Here is a 14,622-nt window from a genome sequence, read left to right as displayed (position 1 = left end):
TGCGTGTTTATTTGGCACTTGGCGTGTCCGGAACGAATTCGAATTCTACGGGGAATAGGCTTAGTCTATTCCTTAACAGTCTATGCATTACTAATCAAGCAACATCAATGACCAAAGCATTTAACGTTAGCTTAATAAAAAAATTGGTTTTAACTTAGCAGAGAGTTATCTTTTGTGATTTCCTCAGAGAAAACTCTTACACAACATAATCCAAATCCAGCTGTCTCACAAGACTGTATTCAAAGCCTATTAAAGATAGCGAACTAAGATGTCTCGACACATTTCTGTGGTTTTAAACTCATTTCGCTTTTTTTGCCTATAACTGTCTTCTACACGTGACTTCTGCACACTTAATAGGCTTGGTCGTGGTCGGCATAGCCGGGAACGCCCACAAAAACCTCATAGGTTTGTGCCATGGGGGAAAATCCATTACAATCGATGCATGTGGACCTTGTTAGGCGCTTGATCTTAGCTCTTTTTAGTTATTACGCCAGATTTTTATTTTTTTATGCAGTGTTGAAAAGTTTCTCTGTGGTGTTCTGAATCTCTAATAAGTAAAAAATACAGTGTAGTCCCATCCCCTTGCACAGCAATTCAGGGTACTTTCTATAAATGATTTAAAGTGTCCAAGGTCAAATATTATATGCTTCTTAATTGCATAACTGAACTGTTATTTGATTAAAATAACCCTTACACATACTTTTGTCCTTCCTATAGATGTCCATTATAAGAAAGCAGCTTCGTGGATTAAAACCGAAACAAGGACCATCTTTAACCAAATGATTAACTAAATTTCTTTAACACTGATATCAACCATCAACATAATAACACAAAATTCTGTGTTATTATGTTATTATGCCTTAAGATGTTCCCTTATAATGGACTTCTATTTGGGAAACCGTTGCGTGCTACAGTCAAAACTGTGCATTAAATGTATATGTTTATCATGTTAAGACATACTCTGTTATGTCATATAGTTAACGAACGTGGGATAAAAATATAGACTGTTGAATGACCATGGGATATTGATATTACAGTTGTCGGCTAGCTGGAGACTTAATCAGGTACAAATATGTCGTGAAACGACTTCTCCAGGCCATTCCGTTGGGTCGTTTCTTCAATCAAAGATACTACACAGAGACTCCCACCCAATACGGCTTGGTTTTTCTATGTATCTTGCTCTGTTAAATGGAAAACGTGATTTTATGTAGACCATAATGGCTAACGCCGTGCATTTCCAATGAAGATTGCTGTGTTAATATGATAGTGATTGAGATATTGTCGTTTTTTTGAATATGGAGTAAATTATGAACTTGATTGTGAATGTTAAATCTGGTGTAATTCAATAAAAAGAGGTTTTGCAGTACTTCCTATTATTTGTCCATTTTGAAAATCAGCTAAGTATTAACGGAAATACTAGTTAAAGCAACAGAAGTACTACCAATAATAAGGCCTGTATTTTTATGCTAACACCAGTGGGGAGCAAAAACAATATTGTATAGTGTTGAGGTGGTTTCACATTTAACAACACTTGGTGTTAAAATTACATTAAATGGGTGTCAAAAAGTTATCACTATCAAAAGTGTATAATTTACCCTGAATAGTGTGGACACATATAGACACTTTTCCTGTGTTAAATGTGACACTATGGGTGTTCCTTTCACACCAGCGATTTTGCTGTGTAAGTTCTCTTTGAACTTTCTGAATACAGAAATGGCAGTCATTTCATCCAAAAATACAAAACACAGAAGAACCACTTAGCAGAATCTTTAAACTCTAGCTTATTTCAATAGATAATGGTATAAAAGAAGTCTTCCATAATGACATCCCATTTAGACTTTTTCTATGTGTGATATTTCGCTGTGTTATCCAAATCATAATGAAAATCTTACTTTCAAATACATTATCACAGCTAAGGCAAAATTGGAAAAGACACAGAGTTCTGGTAATGGCCAGATAAGATTAACTTTTTTTTATTTTTTATTTTAATGTTAAATATTTTGTTTTGATTTAACAAAAAAACAAAACGTTTTGACTCAGCAGTAAAAAAATTGTTTTGGCAAACACACAAGTATTGATTAGCTTGGGTTCCTTTTAAGTTGGAATAATTAGCTATAGCTGCTGTAATAATGTTCATCATAATGAACTGATATCACAGATAAACAACATTCAGACATTCAGAACATGAGTTGTTAAATGACACAATCTGGAATTATACTGTAGATGACTTTTCAGAATCAATGTCATTTACAAACATGTGGAGGTCACCCGGAGTGAGACATAATAAGATTGCCAGGGATCATGCTGTTTTTACACTAATGTTAAAGAACCCCAGTTGAATCAAACCAAGTCTGCATAAAAGTTTGTCAGTTTAATAAGTTAAAATTTTCAGTCTTGCACAAAGTTTCTGCAGCTCTGCTGGTAGAGCATGGTGATAACAATGTCATGGGTTTGATTCACAGGCAATGCATAAACTGATAAAAGTATACCCGGTTAGATAATGCATGAATCAGTATATGTAAATGAATTGAAATGTCAATGACAACAGTAAAGAGAAGTGGAGAAAGCAAGGCAGCTGACCACTGGTTTGTATTATGACAATTTCAGACCTAACATCAGTTCTGCAGCAAAATACTGTAAAATACTGTTGTGTATAGAACAATTCAAGAATTCATATTTTTATTTGATTAATTAATTGATTGTGTTTAAAAGTAATTTTCTTACAACATTACACATTTTTGCCCTTGTATCCATTCATTTCAGTTTTATCTTTACAAAAGTGTAGCATTAACACAAGCTGTGAAGGCAATAGTATAGTTCAAACAAAACATAAGAACGAAATGCTAGGGTGTAATTTCAAATGAAGAACGAACACTAAACTAAGTACAGATTGAGTCTCTGTGACAATGCCATAAAACACTGAGAAAGGCCAATCACAATGAAGGAAAAGATCAATTTCCACAACAAAGGTTGGCCAGGTGGAACAAACAACTATGAATTATTTATAACAAATACCTTAGACAAGCTTCTTATCAATTAATGAATTTTTTTTCAGCACATATTATTAGTCTTAGTTATGAATTGTAAGAATTTACAGTTTTGCTGTCAATCCCACACAAAAGGCAGAAATGAGCAAACACATTAACTCTTTTTGTAAACACATTGTCATTAATCCACTATTTGTCTGTTCTTTAATCATCACATACATAAACTTAAATACTGCAATCAAGCTTTGTGGAACGACTGTCGTGATCTCAGTCTTGCCGTTAATTTGTATCTTGTGTGTATGTTTTGTTATGTCAAAGACGTGTGGACCCGTTTTGACAGGTCTACACGTGTTCAGTGTCTACGTCACTACATGCGATAGGGGTCTAATAGGGGCCCTCAGTTCACCTCCCAGTTCTGGAAAGAGTTTTGCAGACAGATGGGGGCCTCAGCAAGTATGTCTTCCGGTTTACAGCCCCAGACCAATGGGCAGTGTGAGCTAGCCAACCAGGATCTCATACGCAGACTCCGCTGTCTAACATCGCAGACTCCCATTCTTTTGAGCCTACAGCTCTCCTGGATTGAATACGCCCACAATTCCCTTCCGGTGTCCTCGTCAGGTATGTCCCCCTTTGAATGTTCTGTGGGTCACCAACCTCCTTTGCTTCCCTCACAGGAACTTGATGCTGCGGTTCCTTCTGCTCTGGCCTTCGTTCAGCGCTGTCGCCGCACCTGGATGAGTGCAAGACATGTTCTGGCCCAAACCTCCCAGAAGACCAAAGCGGCCGCTGATCATCACCGGTCTTCTCCCCTGGCTTATGTGTGTGGTCAGCGGGTATGGCTATCCACCATGGACCTGCCTCTCCGGGTGCCTCTCGGAAGTTGGCTCCTAGGTTCATTGACCCGTACCGCATCACCAAGGTGGCCGTCCGGCTCAAGCTTCCCCGAACTCTTGGTCGAGTTCACACTGTTTTTCATGTTTCCATGGTCAAACCCGTCGTCACATCCCCTCCTCTAAGCGACCAACCCTCCCCCCCCGCGCCTCGTGGACGGATTGCCGACGTCCACAGTCAGGAAACTGATGGACGTATGTCGTCGGGGCCGGGGACTAGTCGCGGACTTCCACCGGAAGCGAGGTGAGCCCCCTCCTAGGCGCCCAGTGGTTCCATCTGTAGTTATCCATCTGTAGCTCTTTTCCTGCTGTTTAGGCCCCCTCTATTTATTCCCTCTTGTCCTCTCTTCTTGTGTCAGACCATTGCATGTTTTGCCAGTTCTGATTGCCACAGTCAAGTGCATTCTAGTACTGTTAAGTTCATGTCATATTCACAGTTACCAAGCCGTAGTCTTAGCATCTGCTATTTGCTCCAGTGCCTTTGCCTTCCTGTTATCTTCCTCTGTGCCGGACTTTCCTTCTCATCAGACCCCGGCATCTCTCCACCAGTGATCACCGCTGTCTTCCCGAATCAGGTCGAGGCTTCTCCACGCTGAGCATGCACCCCGTGAGGGTCAAGATTTCCTGTTTCGGATTCTACTACTGATTCTTCCCATGAGTACCGTTGGGTCGAGTCCTCTCCCCACGGACTCACATGGTTCCTGTGCTCGAGGCCAGTGTCGCCTGGGGGTCTTTTGGACAGTACTTTAATAAAAACTCAGTGATTATACACCCATTTGAGTCTTTGAATTCTCTGTATCTTCCAGCGTCATGACAACTACAATATGCTCAAATTAAACTTTTGCAGAATTGATTGTATAAAGTGCATAATAACAAGGAACGAACAGAGTAGAAATCTCACAAGGAGTCTCATAAGAAAAATTGACAATGTTGTGCAGACAGCCCAGGGTCATCTGGCTCAAATATATTTTTTCTAATCCTCAACCGTAATCCATTTTCCCTATTGTGCCGCTGCCTCATTCAGAGGTAGAGAATGACACAGAATAGAATTGTCATGATTCTCAATGTGAGACATGGCGTGAGAACCCAATTGCAGGCAGACACGGACGGTAGATGTGACAGGGATGTTTATTAACAAATAAACACAACAAAAGAAGACAGGCAAAACAAAAACCCACGATGGGGGAAAACAATACAGGAATATATATACTTTAACAACAAACAAGGACACTGACTTACTAAACTAAAACTAAGAAAACAAACACTTGGAACAAACACTAAACTGACACTTACTATACAGGGAACAGGAGCAAGGTAACAACAGGTACAAGGACATGGACATGTACAGCATACAGCAAACAATGCACGAGCACAGGACAATGAAACATGAGGACTCTTTATAGGAGACAAACACAGGATCATAACGAGCAACAGGTGCTGGGGATTAGCACTAAGGAGAGGCTGACGAGGAACGAGATGTAGGGAACAATGACAAGACACGAGAAAGAACCAGGTCTTTCCCACATAAAACCATCAGGCAATGCCATGGCTCCACTTGAGACAGGAATAAAACATGACATGGTAGTGGAACCATGACAAGAATTGCTCATACATTGAGGTTTCATCGACAAAATATAATTGATGTGGAAAATTAAACAGGAGCAAATCTATACATCCTCAGGTCAAAGGTTATGATGAGAAAAAGGTGCAGACAGGCAGTTTCAGTCATTTGCAGTCTAAAATTCCTCAAGACTTTTAGCTGTTAGCTGTTAGCTGACAGGAGTAAATATTTACATAATCATTATTTGTTTAACGATATATTACTTTGTGTTTACATTTTGGTGTAAGGCTTTAACTGTAGCCTACTTTGGGAAGGTTACCCTTACAAAATATCGGCAATACATCCTCTATAACACAAACACTTCGATTCGCTTCAGAAGACCTTTGTTAAGACCACGGAGCCGTGTCAAGCAGTTCTTTGAGCGATGAATGCACATTTCGGAGCTTCAAAAAATTTCCCCCCATTCACTCCTATTCTACTGCTTGGGCGAAAAATAATATGTGGTATTATAACTCATACTGCATTGTTCTTCTAGAAGAAACTCATATTCAGTTGTGAGTGAAAACATGGGGAAAATTAGTTTTGCCTCTGAAATATCCCTTTAACTTCAGATTGGAAACGGAGCTGCCTTTGTGAATTGCTATCGTATGTGAAGAAGCCCAAGGTGTGTGAAGAGCTCTTATCTTGCTCCTGGGTCAAAAGCCTTGAAATGTTTTCTACGATGCAGGCTTGAATTAAGGAAACTACCTTATAAACAGCTGGACAATGGTAGAGTCTTCCACCTACAGTATAGTTGCTCACTTATCGTTTCCAACACTTTTTTTCAGGCACTGTATTTTGTGCTCATTTAAACTACGCAAGGTCGTGGGTTCGATCCCAGGGGATTGCACATATCTATGTATAAATGTATAGGACATTGCAAAGTAAGTCGCTTTGGATAAAAGCGTCTGCCAAATGCATGAATGTAAACTGAAATTAACATTTTGACACACCTACCAGTGGCTATATGCAGCTGTGGAAATAATAAGATAACATTTTTTGAGTTTTCAGAATTTACTATTATGTAAGTGAATGTTAGGTAAAATGTTCATTTGCATTTCAAATACTGCAAAGAAAACGAGTTCATATTCACCTTTAAGCAATACAAGAGTAATATTTGTAAGTGTATTTAGGAAAAGTTCAATAAAACAATTACGTTAAAACCACCTTGGATTTAATCACAGTTTTTTATGTGTTTTGTCATGTTGTCAGTTTTTCACATACATTTTTTGATGACTCTACACTCACTCCTGAGGTTTGGTTTTGTTGAAATTCACACACTGGACAAAGGACTGTATAAGCCACAGTATAGAATACTGATTAAATGAAAAATTTGAATGGTCTGCTATTTTTTTATATTAATAAATATATATAAAATTCTACATTAAAGTCTCTATACAATTTTATAGTCTTAAAACTATATTTTATATTGTTTTGCAACATTTTTTTTATTTTTGTTTTATTGACAGTAATTCTTTAAGCAGGTTATATTTTATGTAAATTAGAGACAAACAGGACAGGAGTTGGAGTACTACAGCTTTCCTGTAAATCAGTGGTAAGAGCATTGCGTTAACAATGCAAGGTTGTGGGTTCGATACCAGGGGATTGCACATACTTAGAAACAAATGTATAAGATAATGCAATATAAGTCGCTTTGGATAAAAGCGTCTGCCAAATGCATAAATGTAAATATAAAAGTGGTCTGCCTCTAAGCCTATTATGTACAACATCATTGTTTGAATTTCTGTGTTACTGCATCGGTCACAAACACACAAAGACACATTGTGTTTTTACTTCTAACATAATTAATTTGAATGATTTAATGCATGGAAGATTACACATGTCACAACAGAGAGACCAAGTGACCTAGAAGAAGAAGTTGTAATGACATGTAGCACTTATGCTTAGCACTCATCTCTTGAATATTAAGTTCCCTCTTCCATTGATTTATATAGTGTTGATACAACATTACAGTTGCTATGGCATTCATGTTATCATCTAGCTGGAACATAGAAATATGAGAATTATGGAGGAGAAAAGAACAAAGAAAAGGGAAGGTAACCAATCACCTTAATTAAAGTATTATCTGGCTTTCTTTTCCGTTTGTATATGGGACTGTGATTCACTATTTAAGAATATAAAATTGTTACAATAATGAAATACTCTTATTACGTACAGAGTATGTTTAGCTTTCTCGCTGCACTTTTGACTGCTTCACATCGTAAATGGGAACACTGAACTTAAACAACAGCTTTGATTTAGTGAGTTATTTTAACTCATGGCTATCTGAAACTATTTTGTTACCAACATTCTTTTGTCAACATTGAAGCAACACATATTCAAGTTGTCAAAATATATATAACACTTTTACTCCTTGCAATATATCTCAATTCTTATAAGAAAGCATTTGAGATAAGAAACATAATATAAATGTACTTTTGCACACTCCTACTCCATGCTCGTTTTTTAAAAGTACTGAAACATTTCAATTTGGTAAAAAGGTAACATACCGCATTTTCCACAGAGTTACAAAGATCTGTTATACATTGTGCACCTCAGATTGAACAGTTCTCTCTACTACACAGCACAAGTGGTTATCATGGAAGATGCCAACATCTCTTTTCTTGAATCATCAGATGACATGAAAGTCATGTAGTCTGATAATGTAAATATAGTCACAAGTCTGTGTTCTGAAACATTTCCCCATTATGCACAAGAATAGGTGTGCTATCTTCTAAGAAAGGATTCAAGGTTAGTGATTCGTTGCTATAGATACAGACCTCAGATTTGTAGTTATGCTCCAAGAGTGATCTTTGTCACATTAGAGGTCAGTTTTGCTGCATCATTACATTTACTCCCATCCAAGTCAAGTACATTGTGTGTGTGTGACATTAGGACAATATTGTAATTCTGCTCTGACTCCAGAACATCCACTCCCAGTGCTACAGGTCCAGCTCAAAAAAGGTGTATTGGTCGTCAATGGTTACAAAGACCACTCTCCGGCATATCGGCTAATACAAACCATTAACTTAAGTGAGGAGCAAAAACCACAGATGTATGGCGTCTGACATGCATTTCTTGATTTAAATGGACTATTTAAACATCTGAAATATTTAATTTGAAAATCTAACTGTGAAATTCCCAGTCTGCACTGTTTATGCTCCCGAAAGACATACAATGTTTCTTTCTGATAAACAAAAAAATGAACTCTGAGTATAGACCATTTCATCGGACGAGAATGCGCATGACCCCCAGTTAACTTCCACTTTGTGTTTGGCTAGTGACTAATAATATAACTATTTATATTTAATTTAATTTATGTTAACGTTAATTTGTGCTATTACTTTACTGTATAATAATTGAATTAAATAAACAATTTTGTTGTATGTTCGTTTTATTAAAAAAAACTTTCATTGGATGGGTAGTGCACTTCGCCCGCGTTTAAAGAAACCATATGTGGTACATTGACATCTAGCGGGTGAGCTTAGTATTGAAGTCTAAATTAAAAATTTTGGAGAGACAAGTTTAGCCAAGTTACGGGTCTTCTCGGTTTCTTTCGATTGTTTTTCGAATCAGAATCATAAGGAGTTTAATTGCCAAGTATGTTCTCACACACAAGGAATTTGACTTGGCGACAGGAACTTAGTGCAGAAGAAAGTGTACACATGGTGCAAACAAAGTGCAAATATACATTAAGATAGAAACATATCTCATCAGAAACAATATACTGCACTCTATTGTTTGTGAATGTGTACCAGACGTTAAGTTGGGGCCACAAAGGGGGCATGCGCAGTAATGTTTGTTTATGTTGTTAAAGGACTCTCCCTTTCAACAAGGCTATATGATTTATTAGGGTCTTCTTGATATGTCTGGAACAAGTTTTGCTTAAAAACACTCTGGCTGTGTAAACAAAACCCTTTTTGCCTCGTCAAAACAGATATGCTCACAGCAACCCCTTTGGAGCATGTCTCTTTAAATGATAGAGTGAGAGCGCACCCCACCCCCCTACCGTCCGGCGAGTCAACAACACACATTTAGTACTGACATGGCAATGGTTTAGCTAAATTATGTTTCCTGAACTCCTCTGCGGTTAGTTCCGTTTTAAACGTCTCAAATCATATGCCGCAGACTAAGAAAATCCGTCACGTTGTGCGTGTATGCTTGCCTAAAATCCACGGAATGGGCACCTGCAGATCTAAGCGGAATTACGTGGATTTTAGCGCTTGTCGTTGACAAGTAATAAAGTTACACACATACGCCTAAGGACAAATGATTTGAGATGTTTAATACGAAACAAACCACTGTGTTCACCCCTTTTCATTAGCAAAACAAACACCTTGCCCCAGCTGAACACAATGTATCAACATACATACAGCTAAACTCCAAGTGCCCATTTGCCAAATAACATATAAACGTAAAGTAAGTTTAACACTGGCTTTGAATGTTCTATTGAGCCCGTGACTTAGCTCCCTTCGCTATCATATGCTAACGTTATCCTTTTATATATACTGCACTGTACATGTACATCAATTCAGAGTGTTAATAAATACAGTTGAAAGAAAAATTATGTGAACCCTTTGGGCTTACTTGGATTTCTTCATAAATTGGTCATAAAATGTGTTCTGATCTTCATCTAAGTCACAACAATAGAGAAACACAGTCTGCTTAAGCTAATACCGCACAAACATTATACGTTTTCATGTTTTTATTGAACACAACATGTAAACATTCATAGTGCAGGGTGGAAAAAGTATGTGAAACCCTAGGCTAATGACTTCTCCAAGAGCTAATTGGAGCCAGCAGTCAGCCAACCTGGGGTCCAATCAATGTGATGAGATTGGATGTGTTGATTAAAGCTGGCCTGTCCAATAAAAAACACACACCAGTTTTGAGTTTGCTGTTCTGAAGAAGCGTTGTCTGATGTGAACCATGCCTCGCACAAAAGAGCTCTCAGAAGACCTACGATCAAGAATTGTTGACTTACATAAAGCTGGAAAGGGCTACAAATGTATATCTAAAAACCTTGATGTCCATGTGTCCACGGTAAGACAGATTGTCTACAAAAGGAGAAAGTTCAGCACTGTTGCTACACTCCCTAGGCGTGGTCGTCCTGTAAAGATGACTGCAAGAGCACAGCGCAGAATGCTCAATGAGGTGAAGAATCCTAGAGTGTCAGCTAAACACTTACAGAAATCTCTGGCACATGCTAACATTTTTGTTGACAAATCTACAATAAGGAAAACATTAAACAAGAATGGACTTCATGGGAGGACACCACGGAGGAAGCCACTGCTGTCCAAAAAAAACATTGCAGCACGTTTGAAGTTTGCAAAAGAGCACCTGGATGTTCCACAGCACTACTGGCAAAACATTCTGTGGACAGATGAAACCAAAATTGAGTTCTTTGGAAAGAACACACAACGCTATGTGTGGAGAACAAAAGGCACAGCACACCAACATGAAAACCTCATCCCAATTGTGAAATATGGTGGAGGGAGCATCATGGTTTGGGGCTGCTTTGCTGCCTCAGGCCCAGGACGGATTACTGTCATCGATGGAAAAATGAATTCCAAAGTTTATCAAGACATTTTGCAGGAAAACTTAAGACCATCTGTCCGCCAACTGAAGTTTAACAGAGGATGGACGCTGCAACAGGACAACGACCCAAAGCATAGAAGTAAATCAACAACAGAATGGCTTCAACAGAAGAAAATACGCCTTCTGGAGTGGCCCAGTCAGAGTCCTGACCTCAACCCGATTGAGATGCTGTGGCATGACCTCAAGAGAGCGATTCACACCAGACATCCCAAGAATATTGCTGAACTGAAACACTTTTGTAAAGAGGAATGGTCCAAAATTTCTCCTGACCGTTGTGCAGGTCTGATCTGCAACTATAGGAAACGTTTGGTTGAGGTTATTGCTGCCAAAGAAGGGTCAACCAGTTCTTAAACCCAAAGGTTCACATACTTTTTCCACCCTGCACTATGAATGTTTACATGTTGTGTTCAATAAAAACATGAAAACGTATAATGTTTGTGTGGTATTAGTTTAAGCAGACTGTGTTTCTCTATTGTTGTGACTTAGATGAAGATCAGAACAAATCCAAGTAAGCCCAAAGGGTTCAAATACTTGTTCTTTCAACTGTATTACTTAAATCATCAGCTTTGTGTGATTCAGTTGGTTTCGATCCCTCTTGAGGAACAACTTTGAAGCTAATCCTGCTTGTACTGTCCCAGGTTGATAAAGCACTCCGGCTTGAAGTGATTCGCGCAAACAAGCTGGTTTTTACTTATGGTTTCTCAGGGATCTCCACTCAAAATTAAATAAATCCACTCCTGTCTCTTCCGTGGTTAGGACTTTGTGCAGCGTCTACATTGCTTGTTGTCCAGGACCTTTAGCATGGCGTCACATACAAGCACTTGGGTGGAATTGCGTAGATTAAGGGCTGGTAATATTATAATAAGAGCCTACGTCACATCAGGAGCGAAATCTGAATGGCTCGATTTCTCACGTGCTTTCGGAGATAGGCTTACCAAAACAAAGTTACTGGGATCTTGTTTTTCATGTTTTCTGGGTTGCTAGATGCACCCGGGACCTGATTATAGCACTTAAACATAAAAAAAATCATGCAATGGGTCTTTTAAAATGAAACCGTTTATATTTTAATTTTGTCAGACATTTATCTTCAGTGAAATTACCAAAAAGCAAGGCCAAACATTGAAACTAAACAATCATGCTACCTGGACCATGAAAGTAAAGTACGATCTGCAGATGAAGATCTGCCTTCATACCCTTCAGTGGATTTAATAGCAAATACTTCTATCCAAATTCTGGAACTTACAGTACTGGGTAAATTTCACTGCCGGATATCACCATATCCATTAAAAATTACATTATTTGCTTTCAAGAATAGTAGAAACCATACATCCACAAAAAAATTAATTCTCTTACCTTTCGCTTTGATCGTTCAGACTTCTTGGACATATTTTTCATTTTTTTATGAAGATGATACAACACCTGAAAATCAAAGGCAATACTGTAGTCAAAGACTGCAGACTTTTACAACTGTCTTCCACCAATAAACATGAGGTTACACATTCAATATTTTACAATTGGTAAGGGATGAGTAAAGAAAGCTACTTTAGAATATTGTTTTCACATGCTGCAGACAAAAAGGTAAATATTAAAGGAATTTCAATCATTCCAGTACATACACACACTTATAATCATGGCTCTGTCCCATTAAAATACATAAATTACTCCTCACTGAACACACAAAATAAGCACTGTGATCCACATTAATTTACATTGAAAAGCTTTAAAGTTATGGTACATGGATTTGCTCCAATTTTTGGTAAAAAAAAAAACTACACCATAAACTCTCAACATATGCCAGTGGCCACCTGTTGCATCCTTGACTATCACATGACACACGCATCCTATAAACACGAATGCTTTCGAGGTTTACTGTTTTTTTATTTAAAGCTCGAATGCTATTAATACAGTAATTTGTCCATAGTGAATAACTGTTGGTAATTTGATGGCACAACTCACATTTTCGTGATCAAAAGCTCAGCAGCCTAAGCGTAATGATTAGTGATATTTTACAGCAATTAAAGAAAATCCTTACCTTGGCATAACAACATGTGATCAAAACCAGAGGTAACAGATATCCTATCACTAGAATGGTGACTTTATAAGTGTGCTTGGCCACCCGTTCGGTCCAAATCTCCCAGCAGAACGAGCTGTTGGGAGCCTTGTGGTGATCTGTCATAATTTGGTGCTGCGCAACCGGGACGGCAAAGATGAGGGAAAGCATCCAAATAACACAAACGCCTATGAGCGCATTCCTCCGGTTACGAATACAGGGGGACTTTTTAGAGAGAACAACGGCAATATACCTATCCACGGACATGGCCACGAGTGTGAATATGCTCACCAGCATGCTGACCATGACAAAATAGTGCACGAATTTACACAGGAACGCCCCGAAGATCCACTCGGGAAGAGAGTATATGGTAGCTTGAAACGGGACGCAAAACAGAAGAAACGATAAATCTGCAATACTGAGATTAAGGATGAAAATGTTAGTAGTACTTCTCGAGCGCCTCGACTTGATTTTCCCAACGACAACCATCACCAGAGTGTTTCCAATAATTCCTAGGAAAAATATACATCCAAATATGACTGGCACAATCACCACCTCCGGACCGAAAGTGTCGGTCGTTTGGTTTGAGATGCACTCATCTGTCCAAACGGTCGTGTCATTTTGGGATAACCCCATGTTCCTTGGATTGACGATTCAAGTCCAGAAGAAATGATATGACAGAAGTCCGTTCAAAAGCAAAGAAAGTGCTACGATCATTCCCTAGTTCTGGTTCTTGTCTTCTTCCACTTGAAATTATCCCAAGTTAGCGCACACCTTCAAATCTGGCCCGTTGCGCGCTGGCTCGTTTATGAAATACTCGGGAAGGCTGGGAAACGCACCGGCTGGGTGTGAAACACTCGAGTGACAGCGCACATCATACTACATTTCTTCTAGGGAATAACAGTGTAAAACGCCCTGTAGGGTAAATTCCCGCCCGGAAGCATTTGCGTCGTGATGTGGTCTTCCGCGATTACATTTTATATTGCTTCTCTAAAGTTTAATTAATAACGACTACCTGTCTTCCATAAAAGACTTTGGGTCAAAGAGCAGCTGTTTGTCTCTGTAATTACGAACTTGGCGACGTCTGAAAAAAACAGTCTGAGGACCTTGACACTTGTTTTCTGATTATTTTAAAGCGTCACGATGCAGATAACTGGTCTTGCGAAGACTCATTGTAGCAAGGTCTAATTTGTTTGTTTTCTGTTTCGAGCACTGCAGCTGAAATATTTCAAAGAATATTCACCTAGAAATTGTCTTCCTTTATTTACCCTCATGTCAACCAAAACCTGTTTTTGATTCTTCTGTGGCACACAGACATTTCAAGAAACGTTTCAGTGGTTTTGTTTTTATACAATGGCAGTCAATGTTCTTTAAAAATATCTTCTATAACTCACAACGCCACCAGAGTGAAACATTTATTGTTTTCATTCAGTCAAGTCAAATGTGTTATTTATCATCCCGGTACTCGGTCATAAGTAGCTTAATGCAGGCAGCATG

At 38.6% G+C, this 14,622-nt stretch overlaps 1 protein-coding gene across 1 annotated transcript in view; it reads right to left on the bottom strand.

Moving 5' to 3' along the window:
- Nucleotides 1-14,200, bottom strand: part of galr1b (galanin receptor 1b) — a 33,691-nt gene extending 19,491 nt beyond the window's left edge. The window contains exons 1-2 of the mRNA XM_056754869.1: nt 13,108-14,200; nt 12,429-12,494 (exon numbers count right to left, since the gene is read on the bottom strand). Of these exons, the coding sequence (XP_056610847.1) occupies nt 12,429-12,494; nt 13,108-13,761 (720 nt within the window). The 5' untranslated portion in view covers nt 13,762-14,200. The remainder of the gene's footprint in view (nt 1-12,428; nt 12,495-13,107) is intronic.
- Nucleotides 14,201-14,622: the final 422 nt, after the last annotated feature.

This window comes from Triplophysa dalaica, chromosome 1 (assembly GCF_015846415.1).
Source record: "Triplophysa dalaica isolate WHDGS20190420 chromosome 1, ASM1584641v1, whole genome shotgun sequence".
Classification (NCBI taxonomy): Eukaryota; Metazoa; Chordata; class Actinopteri; order Cypriniformes; family Nemacheilidae; genus Triplophysa; species Triplophysa dalaica.
Note: the sequence above shows the minus strand (reverse complement) of the source record. Positions and strands in the feature narration are given on the sequence as shown.